Source organism: Sander vitreus, chromosome 4 (genome assembly GCF_031162955.1).
Source record: "Sander vitreus isolate 19-12246 chromosome 4, sanVit1, whole genome shotgun sequence".
Taxonomy (NCBI): Eukaryota; Metazoa; Chordata; class Actinopteri; order Perciformes; family Percidae; genus Sander; species Sander vitreus.
In genome coordinates this window covers 26,275,702-26,293,201 of record NC_135858.1, presented here as the reverse complement: position 1 = coordinate 26,293,201, position 17,500 = coordinate 26,275,702, and the positions used below count along the sequence as shown (strand labels likewise).

The following is a 17,500-nucleotide window of genomic DNA, read 5'->3' as shown; positions in this document are numbered from 1 at the left end:
ACTTGCTCTGGTGGAGGAGGAGGAAGAGGAGCAGCAGGAGGAAGTAGAGGAGGAGCTGTGGCTGAGAGGAGATGTGTTTGAGATGCCCCCAAAAGGACCTGAGGAACCTGAGAAACCAGACCTCTTCCCTGCTCCCATCCCAAGACCTCCTGCTGCCACAGAGGATGAGCTGAAGGAGATGGAAGCAGAGTTGGAGGAGGAAGGGGAGGAGAGGGAGGTGGTAGTAGTAAACAGAGGAGGCCTCCCTCCAGGCTGCTACATCTCTGATGTCACCCTGACATGCGAGAACGCCAAACTCATCTACTTCCCTCCTCTGGCTATACCGGAGCTCAGGTCTCTCAGTCTGGAGGGTAAGTCAGCACCAAGACCAGAGAAGGAGAAGGTAGTGCCAGAGAGCTCCACACACTGCAACACGCAGAACAATCTTTACCACTTTAACACATATGTCACTTGTGTGAGGATTAGCATTGTATTTAATCTGAATCCATTTGGAAATTTGTAACTAAAGTTAAAATAGCAAAAAAAGATTCAATTGAGATTTTCTTTTCTTTTTTTAATTCTGATTAGGTGCAGCCTACTAAATTTTGCACACATTATTTTTATTAGCCACTTTTTTCCATATATTGGAGGTCCTAATTCAGAACTATTAAGTTGCTTAATGGATGAGTCTGGAATCATTCTTTAGTTTCCTTATTATCAACAAATCTTATAAAAAGACCAAAACCAACAATGTGTTCGTCTGTCTGCAATACCTGTTTATTACCCTACGGCTCAAAGATGTTTTGTTTCTTTTTAAAGGTTCAGTAGTTTCCTAAAAAAGCTGGGCACTGTAATTCTTTAGCAAATGTTACTCAAACATGAGGACATGATTAATTGAATCATCAGCATTTAGGTGACAGCCCTCGTCTGCCCATGGGATTTGTTGACAATAAGAAAAATATACTGTAGAATAACACCAGACTCATACTTTAAATTATTCATCTAAAATGAATGGAAGTTTAAGTTGGAGATTCGGACTCCAAAAACTGATGTGACACGATCAGCTTATCTGTTTCATTGCTAATAAAAAGAGTGAGGAGAGACACTTGCAGCAAATTCTGCCATTTTATTCAATCAAATGGAACCTAATCCTATACGTTGCATTTAGAAACAAAAAATGCAATTAAATAAAACACAAGCAACCTGAGAATCACAGTCACCAATTTGAAAACACATGCTCTCAGTATAAACTGACTGAAACTCTTCTGACCTGCAGGCAACAACATCAGCAGCATCCCAGCAGAAGCCTTCAATGGCATCCCTAACCTTGAATGGATCGATCTGAAGAAAAACAAACTCACATCTGCCGGCATTGATGCTAAAGCCTTCAAAGTAAGATACTAAACCAATGCAGCCCTTCAGAATAAAACCCAACTTTTCTTCCAACCATCTGCCAATTCTCAATTCTAGTGTTTCTCTAAAGACAACCAAAATGTGAAGGCAAGCGTGTAAACCCGACATATTGAACATCTGAAGTAATACCATCAACCAGAAAGAAATGAAATATTGAAGAATTTCTGTGAAATAATGGCAATAATATTCCCAAAGATGTTTAGGTGTCACATAGACCAACAAGACAAATAACGGAATAACAAATCACTTAATGTTTCTAAATACTTGAAAATAGGAATCGTGTTTTCATTACCTTAGAATGAGCCATTTATATATACATAAGGAGCGGGTCAGCCATGTTGCACCACCATGTTTCTACAGTAGCCCAGAACGGACAGACCAAAACACCAGCTCTAGATAGGGCCATTTGTGTGTTTGCGTCAGCCACCATAGTTCTCCTACACGCTTGGCACACAGGAGAAGTTTCAGTTGGTTGCAATCTTTAACCTCACCGCTAGATGCCACTAAATCCTACAAACTGTGCCTTTAAATAAACCTGTGATTGTTTTTTTTAAATGGGCATTAACTAATAGCTGTAAAACTATAAACAGGCCAAAGATATGTACAGGCATTTTTTGAAAATATTTGTGGTATGAAGTGGGGGGGCAGTCAACTTCCCAGTATCACCAGTACCTGTGTATGTGTGTGTGTGCGTGTCAGGGTCTGAAGATGCTAAGGCGCCTGTACTTGGATGGGAATCTTCTAGAAGCCGTGCCCGCTAACCTTCCACCAACCCTGCAGGAGCTGAAGATCAGCGAGAACAGACTGAGAGGAATCAATAAACACAGCTTCCAAGGTACTGCCATTGTATCCCATGATGCACCACCATACTGAAAATACTCTGCCAGCTGTCATTCAACGACAACAGATACAGTGGTGTGAAAAAGTGTTTGCCCCCCTTCCTCATTTCCTGTTCCTTTGCATGTTTGTCACACTTAAGTGTTTCGGAACATCAAACCAATTTAAACAATAGTCAAGGACAACACAAGTAAACACAAAATGCAATTTGTAAATGAAGGTGTTAATTATTAAAGGTGAAAAAAAATCCAAACCATCATGGCCCTGTGTGAAAAAGTGATTGCCCCCAAACCTAATAACTGGTTGGGCCACCCTTAGCAGCAACAACTGCAACCAAGCCGCTTGCGATAACGTGCAATGAGGCTTTTACAGCGCCCTGGAGGAATTTTTGGCCCACTCATCTTTGCAGAATTGTCCTAATTCAGTTACATTAGAGGGTTTTCGAGCATGAACGGCCTTTTTTAAGGTCATACCACAACATCTCAATAGGATTCAGGTCAGGACTTTGGCTAGGGCCACTCCAAAGTCTTCATTTAGTTTTTCTTCAGCCATTCGGTGGTGGACTTGCTGGTGTGTTTAGGATCATTGTCCTGCTGCAGAACCCAAGTTCGTTTCAGCTTGAGTACACGAACAGATGGTCGGACATTCTCCTTCAGGATCTCTTGGTAGACAGCAGAATTCATAGTTCCTTTTATCACGGCAAGTCTTCCAGGTCCTGAAGCAGCAAACAGCCCCCAGACCATCACACTACCACCACCATATTTTACAGTTGGTATAATGTTCTTTTTATGAAATGCAGTGTTCCTTCTACGCCAGATATACTTGGACACACACCTTCCAAAGAGTTCCACTTTTGTCTCATCGGTCCACAGAATGTTGTCCCAAAAGTCTTGGGGATCATCAAGATGTGTTCTGGAGAAATTGAGACAAGCTTTGATGTTCTTTTTGCTCAGCAGTGGTTTTCTCCTTGAACTCTGCCATGCAGGCCATTTTTTGCCCAGTCTTTTTCCCTGATGGTGGAGGCATGAACGCTGACCTTAACTGAGGCAAGTGAGGCCTGCAGTTCTTTGGACGTTGTTGTGGGGTCTTTTGTGACCTCTTGATGAGTCGCCGCTGCGCTCTTGGGGGTAATTTTTGGGCGGCCGGCCACTCCTGGGAAGGTTCACCACTGTTCCATGTCTTCGCCATTTGTGGATAATGGCTCTCACTGTGGTTCGCTGGATTCCCAAAGCTTTGGAAATGGCTTTATAACCCTTTCCAGACTGATAGATCTCAATTACTTTCTTTCTCAATTGTTCCTGAATTTCTTTGGGTCTCGGCATGATGTGTAGCTTTTAAGGATCTTCTGGTGGACCTTACTGTGTCAAGCAGCTCCTATTTAAGTGATGCCTTGATTGTGAACAGGTGTGGCAATAATCAGGCCTGGGTGTGGCTAGAGAAATTGAACTCAGGTGTGGACAACCACAGTTATAGTATGTTTTAACAAGGGGGGGCAATCACTTTTTTCACACAGGGCCATGATGGTTTGGATTTTTTTTTCTCCTTTAATAATAAACACCTTCATTTACAAATTGCATTTTGTGTTTACTTGTGTTGTCCTTGACTTTTGTTTAAATTGGTTTGATGTTCGAAACACTTAAGTGTGACAAACATGCAAAGGAACAGGAAATGAGGAAGGGGGCAAACACTTTTTCACACCACTGTAGTTTATAGACCCATCACACCGTTGGTCTTTTTGAACTGTGAAAGTACTGTTTACTCTAGATTTGCAAACATCCAAATGATACAGAATAGTGTGTCTTTCTCCAGAGACAATAGCCAGATAGGAGCTTCATTTTGTAGTTTGGCCAACTCACTAAGATAATGTTTATTAGCTACAGTTGACTTAAGCTGGCAGTGGCAATTGTTGGCAGTTGATTGTTTACCTCACAGTTTAATCAAAAGTTAAATCAGATTCAACTTTGACCTTTGGTAGGAAGTAAATTGGACCCTGTGTTGTCAGGCTTTAACCAGTCTTTGTCTCAAATGAATAATCATCATCTTTTGTGTTACATAATTCACAAATGCTACTATTTTACTGTAGATGAGGAGGGCTGGGCGATATGGAGAAAATCAAGTACCACGATATTTTTGACTAAATATCTTAATTTCGATATTGTGACGATATTGTATGGTTGACAATCGGTGCTTTCACTAAATACTTACACAATGAGATTTGGGATAAATAATCATCAGCAATGTGGATATAATCACTAAGTGGGTAAAGGCAAATAATAGAACAGCTAGAACAGTCTGATAAATTCAGAAAATGACATCAATTTACTGTAATGCCGCCTTTAAAACCAGTAAAAGACAACACTTATGTCATATTATAGTATTACGATATGAGGATATCTAGTCTCATATCACAATATCAAAACAATATTGATATATTGCCCAGCCCTACTGTAGGTGCATTGTTTTGTTAATCAAATTTCCCGGCACTTTCCTGCATCTGCCCAGCACTCGTTGGTGATGTAAACCTTCGTTACACTTTGCCACTCACACTGTGATCTGCACAGCTTATACCACTGATGATTATGTGTAGTCTTAATTGCTAAGCCTCATGTGTTGTGCCCTAACCTTTTGATAACCTATCCAACAGTAATGTTATAAATTCATGTTACAGTGAAATACGAATTTGCTGTTTTGTTAAGTTTTGTTAACTGTTTGACTATTATAGTCTGACACACGTTTCCTTGCTGCACTGATTCCGAGACAAATTTCAAGTTTACAGTACGTTTATTTTTTATCTTTTAAGATCTGAGCAGCCTGGTGATTCTGGAGTTGGAGGGAAATCTGCTGAGTGAGGGGAATGTAGATCCTCTGGCCTTCGCTCCCCTCAAACAGCTCTCCTACCTCCGACTGGGCAGAAACCACTTCCGCACCATACCACAAGGCCTTCCCATTTCATTGCTGGTATGAAGTAATATCTGTTTACATAACTACCGTATCTTTCCAGCTCTAACCTCTTCATTCCCCAACACATAGGCAGACTTATGCCTTTATTCATAAAAGTCCTGAGGCCTGTACTACGAAGCAAGATTTGGCGTTAACGAGGTTACTTCAGGTTCACCCCAGGGTTTTCTGTACCACGACGGTGGATCACTTGTTACCGGGTTCAATCGCCGTGCTAACTTACGCTGAACACCTAACCTGGTCGGGAGCAGGTTAAGTTGGAGATCAGAGATCAACTGGTGTAAAAGCACCGCCTACTGACCAATCAATACTCTGTTGATAACGGTGTCACCGTTCTTAGAAGATCAGAGAGAGAGAGAGAGAAGGATGCGCTCATAAAAGTTAAAACATTTAGAGACCGACAACCCCGTTAACATTCCCTGATGGGTATTTTTATGAAATCTATAGATTTTAATGGGAGGGAATTACATATAGGGTATCGGCATCTTGAGCCGTGTGTTGCCAATGCGCACATCGGTTTGAATTATGTTTTTTATGTCTTTATTTGCTCTCATGATCACTGCCAGGGTTGCAACTGAAATACTAGGCTAAAGCAACGGCAGTTTATGGAACGCACAAGTGTAATTATGGTCAGATCTTGTGCCTGACTGATGGGGAAGTGATATTTGATAAGCGTTTTGATTTATGCATTTACAGCGTCGGCTATTTTTTTGCCAGCTTTCCTCCCGTTTTAGGAAGCAGCGACTGTATTGCGTTTTGCCTGCAAAACCATGTCTGTGTTCTTCATATTTGCTCTTATATAAAATATGTGGCTCTGGTAGATGTTTGCGATTGGTCGTGCTGTGCAAACAGCCTCTTTTATGTGAACGTGCGCACCGCTGGATTGGGAAACCCTGGGTTGATTGAACTAGTTGATAACCAGCGTCGTGATACAGCTTATGCGGGACTGCGGTGGTTAGGGTTAGTGAAGCCGGGTAACTGAAAGAAATCCAGGACATGTTGATCTTGATTCGTAGTACAGGCCTCAGGACAGAGTGATCTCTACTGGGTTCAGAAACCATCACCAACCACAGTCTGCTGCTTTGGTGTGATGGTGCCACCAGTAAACTGACCTAGGCAAAACTAGTCATCATGGCTCAATCCTCAATAGGGGTGGTACGGTTCACAAAATCCACGGTTCGGTTCGTATCACGGTTTTAGGGTCACGGTTTTTGGTTCTGTACAGTTCTTGTTATTTTTTCTTTTAATCTTTAACACTCCAGAAATATACTTCAGCATATGATATATCGCTAAAACTTGCATATTGAATGCATGTTGCACAATACATGCACACAATGGCAGTTCTATCTATTGTTTTATTTCCGCTGTCATCATAGATAACATGAAATCCAAAATGTTCCCACACACCAGACTATATACACGACGCTGGCGCATCCTCCAACTCCGGGGAGCCTTCCTCATCTCTCCCACTTACCATTTCTGCATGTGACGTGACCTGCAGCACTCCACACTCCACCTGAGGAGCGGTTGGCTCGGTGCCTCTCAAAATCTGACGAAAATCTTTTAAACTGACCTTTGTCGATAAAAAAAAAGACAGATTCAGCAACTGTATGGCCCATTTCTCGCTTAAAATGTTTTCAGAAACACTTTTCGGTGAACTATTTTCGTAAAATACGAGATCGTATTCAGAACGAGACGCCATTAGAGTCCGTTTTGAAATTCGGGAGCAGCAAGAACGACGTGACGCGGTCGTCCAATCAGCTGCCATGTGTTGCGTTCGTCACGCTCATCCCCCTCGTCGTTTCCAGTAAGTGTTTTAACATAGGTGTCGAAAGTGGGCACTACAGCACTAAGTGGTTAGTGCACATTAAGAGTGTACTGACGAACCGTGCGACGCACACACGTTCCGAACCGAGCGGTTCGGATGTTTTTTCATGAACCGTACCACCTATGTTCAAAGGACTCACTTTGACAGGCAGTCAAACACTCAAACAAAAAGCTAAAAATAAGTATTAATAAGCCAGCAACATATTGTTCAGTCATTTAGGTTTGCTGATGCATCAGTATTTGTTTTTGGCTTTGATGTTTAAGACTCCTCCACTGACTTCACTCTGCTTCTACCTGTGGGAAACCAGTCCACCCAACTTGTAATTACTGCCTCTGGTTAACCACACACACCAGGGACATGCTACTGCTGTAAATCTATCTTAAACCCAACCAAATGTTATGACCTTCGATTGTTTCTACACTTTCTACACTCAATTGTAAATCCAAAACCCAATACCTTTTCTTGTCATTAGTCCTGAAGATTGTGATCTACCTTTAACATTAGTTATTTGCCAATTAGCTCTGGGATTACAGGATTTATCAGACATGTTCACCTTTGTATAGCCAAGTGTGATAATGATCATGATTTAAGGATGATGTAGAGTAACTACTGTCCACAGACACCCAGAATGTGTCAGTGTGTGTCTGGTGTTCATCTGATTAGGTTGCCAGTTTAAACAAAAATTGTAGGTAGAACAAATATGAATTTAGGTTTGGGGTGGATTATGCATTTATAACTCTAAACAGTCCCAACAAACCACAGGGTTGTGTGCCAAGATCTCCTAACCAAAAGCGCTTAGTTAACAAAAAACTGTTTAATGACAAACTCGTAACTCATTCAAAACCTCATTATGGGATCCTGCTGTGACTCCAACACTAAATTCCAGTGATTGCCCATTGTCAGACATTTGGTTCAGTTTTTTTTCTGTCGTTCAGGAGCTGTACTTGGAGAACAACCTGATTGAGGAAATCTCAGAGACAGTTTTCAATCAGACCCACAGTCTGAACGTGGTCTCTCTGAGACACAACAGGCTGGAGGAGAACAGGATCGCCCCGCTGGCCTGGATCAACCACAGGTCCGACAAAAAGAAAGACCTGTCACTATCACTCATGATTCTCCAGGGTTGCAGGAATTTACTAGCTATGTATTTCAATTGTCATGTTGGCTGTCACCAATACAGATATTTTCATTTCACTACCATACCTATATGTGCCATTTCCAGCAGTGTTTTTTAATCTGTTTAATTACCACCTTATCCTGATGTATTACTAAGTGTTTCCAAGAGTAAAGGGACATTTGTTTTGGCACTATACTGTACCATAGTGAATGGTATCTTATTTCTATTCAGTTTTTCAATTAATTATGTTCTCGTTTCCATTTCCTTACAAATCCTTCCTCCCCTCATCTTCCTCCTCCTCTGCAGAAATCTGGAGTCCATCGACCTTTCACATAATCACCTTTACCTAGTTCCATCATACCTGCCCAGATCTCTGGTCCACTTAGTGCTGGTGGGAAACAACATAGAGAGGATACCTGGTACGTGGAAAGTGTTGATGGAACACTTGGCTGACAAACATTAAACTTAGCAGATGGCAGAGGTTTAAAATGAACTGTTGGAGTGAGGAATTCCTCAACGTTTAGGCCCCCCCAAATTAAGAATGACATACTATTGTACTTTCAACAGCACGAAAAGAGCTCCAAGGTGGCACTAAACCCAAGTTTCAGGTACTTTCAGGGATTGCCTGCAGTTATCTCAATTGTGATTGGTTGAGCCGAAGAAGGTCAATTACAACAAACACAAGAGTACCCACCGTTTTACTACTGTATCTGTAGGGAGCAGGACAACCAATACTTAAAAAAAATAAATAAATAAGAACACTAGTTGGGGAACTTGTTGAACTTGAACAGTTAGTTGGAGAGAAGGCCATTCAGAAGATGAGAAAATGTCTCATCTGGCAGAAATGGGAAAATATGACAGTCAAGCAGTGCAGGGAAAGTTTAAAAAATATCCAACAAGACTATAGGATAATAAAAAATGCACAATGCCTGCAGTGGCGCCAAACCAAAAAACCAAGTAGGTTAACATTCTGGCACACCGTTTTGAGCAACTGACCGGCCCGTCTGTCTGCCTTTGTATCTCGTATTGATGAAAATGTGACAAAGTTCATTACATTATGAGCGCCGTCATCTTTGTCCCACAGTCCCTTACTTCATTCACTTACCTAAGAGACTATGTAAATGCAATTATGAAATTTGATAGACATATAAAACAAACTAATCGTTTGTAGATTGTAAAAAAACAAAAAAACAGGGTCATGGTCTTCCATAGTTACATTGTTTCCTTCCAACACCTCCACAGGTTACGTCTTTGCCCACATGGACCCTGGTTTAGAGTATCTCTACCTCTCTTACAACAAACTGGATGGAGAGGCAATCGAGCCTGAGTCGTTCTTCGGCTCATACGAATCCATGGTGGAACTGTGTCTGGATCACAACCAGCTAGTCTCGGTCCCATCTGGCATCAACGAGATGACCAACTTACACTTCCTCAGACTCAACAATAACATGATCAGGTATGAAGCCATCATCCACAAATATCCATCTATTAGGGATTAGGATTAGGATTTCCTGTGCTTTTAAAAGGATTACTTCCTGGGAATATTTCAGTCTTTTCTCCAGTATTCCTGGGATTTCTCGCCATGGAGTTGGATTTTGTACAGAAGAACCATTCCTGTTTTAAAAAAAACAAACACAATTTGAACCTAGCAGAATGATTTGATCCTGTTTTTCATCAAGTTTCACCAGTTTTAATCAGTGTGAGTGGTTACATGGAAGTGTGGGTCTACCTTAGCGCTGACCTGAGGTCATACTGTGTGGAGTGGTAGAGAATATCCGCCACATGCAGCTATTTGGGATACGGAAGAACGGTCAATGGATGTTTAGTTATAACAACTGGTTGTTCATCTGCAACTTGAGATGGAGGCAAAAAATTAATTAATAATTAATTAAAACTGACTTAGGGCGACCTCTAGCTCACCCAGTAAGAGCGTGCGCCCCATGTAGGCTGAGGCCTTTGCAGCGGCCCGGGTTCGAATCTGACCTGCGGCCCTTTGCTGTGTGTCATCCCCCATCTTTCTCCCACCTTTCCTGTCTATCCACTGTCACTCTGAAATAAAAGGGAAAAAAGCCCCCAAAAATAATCTTTAAAATAAACTGACTTCCTACTTTTCATTGACAGATTTTATGCTCCACTTTGTTCACACTTTAAATAATCATTTGCTACTTAACTGTAAACTGACGAGTAACTGAAAAAAAACCTGCTGCAGTTGACCCAGTTAGATTACTGTAATAACAGCATTTTATGGTTGAACTACATCTACAACAGTTGGGTGGTAGTGCTAATAAGGTTTGGAGAAGATGTATTTTATTTAATACATACAATATTTCTCAATATGTGAACACACAGCCAAACACATGCTAAAAATTTCCATTCCGGTCCGTCATTTCAACGAGTTATAATAAAGTACTCATTAAGTGTCTAAGGATGGAGGGCATTATATGTACAAATTGTAAAGACATTTGAAGAACATTTCTGATTTGTGATCTCGGGATACATCAGTGATGGTTTGACTTGACCAAGTGAATTGCTAAGATCTAGAAGCTGTGTTCCTAAATGTCAGCTATTAACTTGATGAGAACAATGTTATAATGACTAATAGAAATGACAGAGGACACTATAGAAATAGGACCCACATTGTAATAAATAAAAATTATCAATTAAAAGTGTCAATTATAGATGTCATTTCTTTTTTTTTTTTTACAGCATAATGAAAACAGAGATTAATTCTTAAACTACAAACATAGGACCCAAGTTGTAACAAACAGCATTTTCCCTTAGTTATCAGAACTCTGAATGCCTCCCTTTAGCCCCATCCTTACATACCACTGACATGCATTACCATGATTGTCTGCTGTTGTCCATTTCTGCATTTGTGCTGCAGAGAGTAACAAACTGCACCGCAATCAAATCCCACCGGCCTTGGTTTATCTATAAAAATGTACTTTACTGTTAAGTAGCAAAGCTGCAGACAGAAAGCAATAAAACCATGTGATTAATGAGAGAGCTCAAGGAAAAAAAGAAAAAAAATCAAAATTCAATACAGTCCTATAAGACCAACAACAAAGACTCCCACAACAGACCAGATGACTGAATCATTCATCTCAGCCCGCCAGACAATATTAAAGCTGAAAGTTCACTGAACTCAGCGTTGTCTTGACGACAAGAAACAAAACAAGCTGATGCATGTTTCCACGTGAGTGTCACCCTGAATCACCTTATTACTCACTCACAGGTCCATGCACGGTACACATACTTAGTCCAAGTTGTAGGATGGCTTTATATAAAATTTTAAACACCATAACAATCTTCACTACCAAGATGGCTGATACTCCCGGTGGGAAATTGTAACCAGCCTCAAAGCAAATACTGCAGATTATTTTAACATATGTGAAACTACAGAACAAACCATGACAATAACCTACAGTACAGACTTTTTCTAGTGTTAGTCAAAATATTGGATGCAGCATTCTAAAAAAATAAATGTAGTGTTCTTATAGATGTTTTAGGTAACTTGGCAAAAAGGGAATTTGTGTAGTGTAGGCACCTTGTAATAATAATTTAATCATCATTAAAAGTAGTCTCATTTTGGCGATGCTGAGCTGAGCTAAACGGCTCCTGTCGTCAGGTGTGCTTTGCAATCTGCGATGCTGCAGAACATGCAAACTGTAGATTTGTGGTCTTATGATAGTACATTGAATATCTTTAGATTTTTTTTGTATTGGTCAGACAAAACAGGCTTTAGATAATTGTGATGGAAATGTTCTGACATTTTATAGACCAAATGATTAACTGATTGAGAAAATGATCGTCAAATTTATTGATGATAAAAAAAAAAAAAATCTATGTTACACTTTTCGTTATGCACATAATAGGACTAAAGCTGCGTCTAACTGCATCCTTATGCTGTGTCTTCCAGGAGTATCCCTGACGAAGGCATCTGTGACCCAAACCACAGCGGGGACACCACCCTGGTGGCCCTGAGGCTGGAAAACAACTACATCGACCCCCAGAAGATCTCACCGATAGCCTTCTCCTGTGTGCGCTCCTCCTCCAGTGTGGTCCTTAAACCCCAGAAAACCAAGTGACCACACAAAACCAAAAAGACACTTGTTTAAACCCCCAGAAACACAGGGGCAAATATTTAGATTTTTTATGTGCCAAGAGAAATCAAAACATAATATATTTCCCCTCGCCAGCTTCCTCTGATGCTGTATGCTGCATAAAAACAAGATTTTCTTCTTCTTTTAGCTCTGGTAAGTTGTTTTGTACTGTCGCCTGGCCAACCTTAGCTTGGTGTGAAGTTGACAGAACACCTTCAGACTTCAAATCAAACACATCTGTCTCCTTTAGTAAAATGTTAAACTCTCTAAAATGGAAAGAACTCCTGCACCATACACAGTAAAATGAAAATGCTAATAAAGAAATGGAAAGAATTCAATGAAATGAGACCACAAGCCCAACACATTATTTTTAACAACCTCACTACCTTCATGTTCCACTTCTAAGCTTCGTTTCTTCCATGCCTTCTTTCATAAAAACTCGGACATGGAAAAGAGTAGTGTGATCATGTGTGACACATCCTTCGAGCTTTTTGTGTTAAAGATATAGAGGAAGGTAAATTAACTTAAAGTGAGCGCTGTTGTAGAGCTACAGTAATCCCTCTGACAGATAAAGAGACCCAATTCCTCCATCTTTTTCAATCTTTGTCTGCACTTAAGTGGAAAAAAGTCCGACAGCTACTTCCTCTGGTGCAGTTAAGTCAGATTTATTCTTGATGCAATGTGAGTCCTTAGGTATGGTGCAGGTTTTGATTTAAAGTTCAGCATCTGATTTCCCTACGTTGATGGCCTTACAACAAAAGCGAATGTCAATCAACTGTTTTACTTAAGTAACGAGACGGTGGGCCACACTCATACTTATAACTGGAGATACATCCAGGTAACTTCTGTTACGTATTGTGTCATTATTGAAGAGGAGATTATTAAATTAGGTTGGTGTGTATGCAATTTCAGCAGGTTTGCTATATACAGTGGTGCTCATAAGTTTATGAACCCATGCTAATGTTGTGCTCACCTCCTCACGGTGAATCCACTGATGCATTCTCATCAATTTTATAATTTATTAGTTCATTCTGCTGCCCATTTTTGAATGTCTGACAGAGTGATGACTTTAAATTGAGACTTGCATTGAAGTTGCGATTGACTCGCATGTGTTAGAATGCTCTTGAAGGTGGTCATTAGTTTGTGGTGCTCATAAGTTTATGAACCCATGCTAAAAAAAAAAAAAAGTGTGTCATGTCACTCTTATGTAGATACCTTCAAGTAAAGTGTAACCCAAAGTTTTCTTTTATTGATATCCTCAGTCCTCCTCAACACAGAAACGTTATTTAATCATACTATATGTCTATGCTTCAAGTATCAGCCAGTTAACTGTAGTATAATGTATTAATAATTCAACATCAGCCCTGACAGTGAATAAAAGAAGGCTTCTGCAGGTTGGGAGAGTAAATCCTTTATGTATGAGCGGGAAGATGTGAATTAAATGCTCTTGTAGTAAACAATTTCAACATTTGAATTAAAAGATCTGCCCTTTACTTTGCTCTTGGCTGGCCAACATGCATGAATGAAATGACAAAATGTCTATTTAATGCGTCAACAATTATATACTACAGTTTAACACAATGTTACGATGCAGGATTCAAATAAACTTCAAACTTCACAATGTTCCCATTACTGCCTGATTGATTGAAGATAACAGGATAATAACATCACTGAAAGCCATGGTTATTAGGTTTCAAAGTGCAATACCGTACACACTTGAATATAAAGCAATAAGGCCTTCTTGTAGCTGTGAACGTCCGTACGAGTCCCTGTGACTGGCAAACGATGCAATGTGCAACAATACAACAATGTATCGACCTATGTTTTATTTTTTTACCATAAATGTAGATATGTAGTGAACAGGACATTTTATCGGTATCTAGGGGCTCATACTTTTTAGCATAACGTTATAACGTTCTAGTCATCTAGTTCATAGAACAAAGCTGACTCAATCACTGAGTACGTTTGAAAGGGGGCGGCTGTGTTTAAATGATCGAACAAGTCTGCCACCAGTGCAAAACATTGAAAAAAAGCCTATTTTGCACATGTAAACGGGAATATTAGTGGAATGTTCACTTTAATTAGCCATGTAAACGGCTTAGAAGAAATACTGTCGGTTTGAAATAGGGCAAAAAACGTAATATTGTGTGCATGTAAACACAGTCAGAGCTGTCCCTACTACTTTATAAATCGCAGTGCCTCTACAGTGAATTCTAACCTGTAATAATTTCCAACAACCCTGAAAATGTAAGATTTAATGAATCTTATAAGCCATAGCCTGATGGTCTGGGAACTGCCGTGAATAAGCACAATACCAGACCTCTTTGAACTGATTACAAATGTGGTGACTCAGAAGTCTGGAACGAGGCTACATAAGCCTCATGTTTGCATCTGGAACACTGTAGAAACACCTTGAGTTTTTTTTTTAAAAGGATTAGACGCATGTTGACATTGAACCAGCGAGGTATACGAGTCACATTTTCAAACAAGAAGTTCCCTTAGATTACATTGCACTGAATTCCCTGAGCCCCTTCACTGTCAGCACATCCAGTACATTGAGGAGTAAAGTTAGGTCATTCATTTCATGTTATCAAGTTAACGCATCAGACCTCAGGGAGGAGTCATGAGGACTATCAAAGAATGAGTCATGATAAAATGTGGTTGATAAAAATCTTTGCATCACATGTCCTCCACCCTCATGCAATACACATTCAGTGAAAGCTGTAATTATCAAAGCTGAAAGCCAACTTTAACATAATATTTTCCTCTAAAAGCCTGAGGTTTAGGATCATTAACTTCAGTAGCAGACAGATCTAACGGACGATTGGAACAGAAAAGCTAAGATGTGAAAAGGACAAAAACCTCAGCTCCCTCTTTGGAAAGACAAATTGGAAATAGTATATGCAGACAAAAAACGAAGTAGAAAAGCAATAAAAAAAAAAACAACAATCAGTAATGTCTGGTCACTCTCTAAGTGCAGGCAGTCGTCATCTCATCGTACTTCAGCTGGAAAAGCGAGCCGAAGCTCAAAGATCAAACGGTTTTCCTGTTGAAGAGAAAATTCTTTGTGTCTGCCAATGTGAACAGCTGCTGTGTTCATCAGTCTCACAAATCAAACACATGAAGGAACAATCTAATAGTCATTAGTCGCATAACCTGTTTAATGCTCCTCATTACAGTATGTAGGCTTATAATCAGGTTTTATGTACTTAGAAAACATTTGATCAGGTACAAATAAGTAGTATTAGGTTGGACCTTCATTCAGCTCCATACCAGGATAAATTCTACCCAAAATGAGTTTATAATTTAAATTTTTAATAGTTGTAAGTTTACTGAAAAAGCTGCAACATTTAAACCTAAATAAATAAATAAATACATTCATGAAAATGTATTTTTCATACATTTGTAATTGTTTGCCTGCATGTGGACAAATTTGATATTATTTGATATGTTCATATTTCTTGGTTTGCGTAAGGAATTTTAATTTTATTCATCTGGAGTCTACCAATTTAACATTGTCTGTATTTCCGCTACATTTAATACCAAATTACATGGTCCTATAATACAGCTATCATCATAGGTTCAGGCTACTCACAATGACTGATGTTGCTGGTATAAAGACTGTTCACAGCAAGTCTTTACATTTAATAAAAAAAACTTAATGGACAAAATGTGTTAAGATTGTTTAACTCACTTTGCAACGACTTCAGGTGGAACGTGTACTCGTTTAATGCGCATTCCCAGAGCAAATTAGGTCAGAGGGCATGTGCACAAAATGATAAATTAGGCACTTTACTCTGCAAGAAACCACTGGTTGATCAAAACATAGGGGGCTTGTCGAACTACACCAATAAGGGTAAATATAGTAATGAAATACAGGTTTAGCTCATGGACCACTTTATGATTTTGCTGTGGGTGCTCAAACTCCTGATCACTCATGGAATCAGAGCGCATGCCCAATATTTCATCAGGTGGACTTATTGTGAAGTGAGGTCATGGTGAACACTGGTCTGTTGTGCAGCCTGGCTGGGTAACACTCCCAGCATCAGGTAGCATGCTGAGTTGTGACCCTGCCACAGCTCTAAAAAATGTTTCCTGGCAACTAACTAACCACTAGTTCCTGTGGCACTAAAGCAACAGCGCTGAGGCAACTCCTTGGCTCCGTCGCCCTGCAAGTTGCCCTGGTGACTCACAGCATTTGAAGGCTCGGATGAAGGAAATTCTTCTCAACATAAGAACACAACAAGCTCCAGCCGGCCCAGAGTCATCCCAGCGTCTGGTGGGTTGGAAAGTATGAGATCCTGCGAGAGAAGAGACATCCTGCCCACCACCCAGCAAGAGCGCAGACCATCTCCCATCAGGAAATAATCTCTAACATTTAATTTGCAGTTTAAATACTGTAATACCAACAGTTACGCCATCACATTTTTCACTACCACAAACCAATTTTTCCTTTTTGGACTATTGAAACTACTGAATTAAATCTTTCTGTGGCAGACCAGTCAGCTGAGAAGTATGAGGGTTTCATGCACAAGATCCACCAGAACAGAAGATGACGGCACAACAAATGTCCTGCTCAAAACAACAAGTTCAACATTTTAAAAGTTGCATTTGTACTTTTTGGGCAGACTATGCCAATATCCAGGAAAACATACACACAACAGGAAATACTTTGAGCAAGTGGTCCCTACAGTGTAGAACAAAGCCTGTGTCCTCTCATAGTGCACAGAAAGCAGGTTTACATCGGGTTCTAATTAGATTCCTGCATCATTTGGGAAAATGGTTTCTTTAATCTGGCTCATAACAGGGTATTGTTTCAGCAAAGCTATGATAATGAGGAACTGGGAGGCTGAGGCTTACACAGGAGAATGATAAAAGTGAACTTGCTTGCCTATCAGATAATGGTGTTTTTTTGTCATTTATCCAAGTTGCATTTTATTTATATTAAAAAATATGACAGAGCTATAAAAAATAAAATGGCCAATTATGAAAAAGATCACATCATGAAAAAACCTGAAGTGCCTCCTTAAAAATTACCTAAATAAGACCAATCTAGTTCCATCAATACATCCTAAAGAACACCAGAGACACCACTTCCTATCTAGGTGCAACAAAAGGTCTTGGCCAGACTCAAACCTGGAACCTTTTGATTACATGGTCAGGACCTTAAATCTGCACACAAGCAGGCTGCCCCTCTTTACACATGTATGATGATGAAAAATGCCAATGCCTTAAACCTACAGTATGAGAGGTTAAACAGTGGAG

The 17,500-nt window shown here is 40.0% G+C and overlaps 2 protein-coding genes across 9 annotated transcripts in view; one reads left to right on the top strand and one right to left on the bottom strand.

Annotated features, from left to right (window-relative positions):
• Window positions 1-13,728, top strand: part of ecm2 (extracellular matrix protein 2, female organ and adipocyte specific) — a 27,222-nt gene extending 13,494 nt beyond the window's left edge. For all 7 annotated transcript variants that reach the window (XM_078249195.1, XM_078249194.1, XM_078249193.1 and 4 more), the window contains 8 exons: window positions 1-350; window positions 1,256-1,371; window positions 2,092-2,227; window positions 5,030-5,187; window positions 7,951-8,090; window positions 8,439-8,551; window positions 9,375-9,588; window positions 12,052-13,728. The exon at window positions 1-350 is cut by the window's left edge. In XM_078249195.1, coding sequence (XP_078105321.1) covers window positions 1-350; window positions 1,256-1,371; window positions 2,092-2,227; window positions 5,030-5,187; window positions 7,951-8,090; window positions 8,439-8,551; window positions 9,375-9,588; window positions 12,052-12,220 — 1,396 coding nt within the window. In that variant the 3' untranslated portion in view covers window positions 12,221-13,728. The remainder of the gene's footprint in view (window positions 351-1,255; window positions 1,372-2,091; window positions 2,228-5,029; window positions 5,188-7,950; window positions 8,091-8,438; window positions 8,552-9,374; window positions 9,589-12,051) is intronic.
• The window catches only part of cenpp (centromere protein P), a 105,968-nt gene that overhangs the window by 17,100 nt on the left and 71,368 nt on the right, over window positions 1-17,500 (bottom strand). The window lies entirely within an intron of this gene.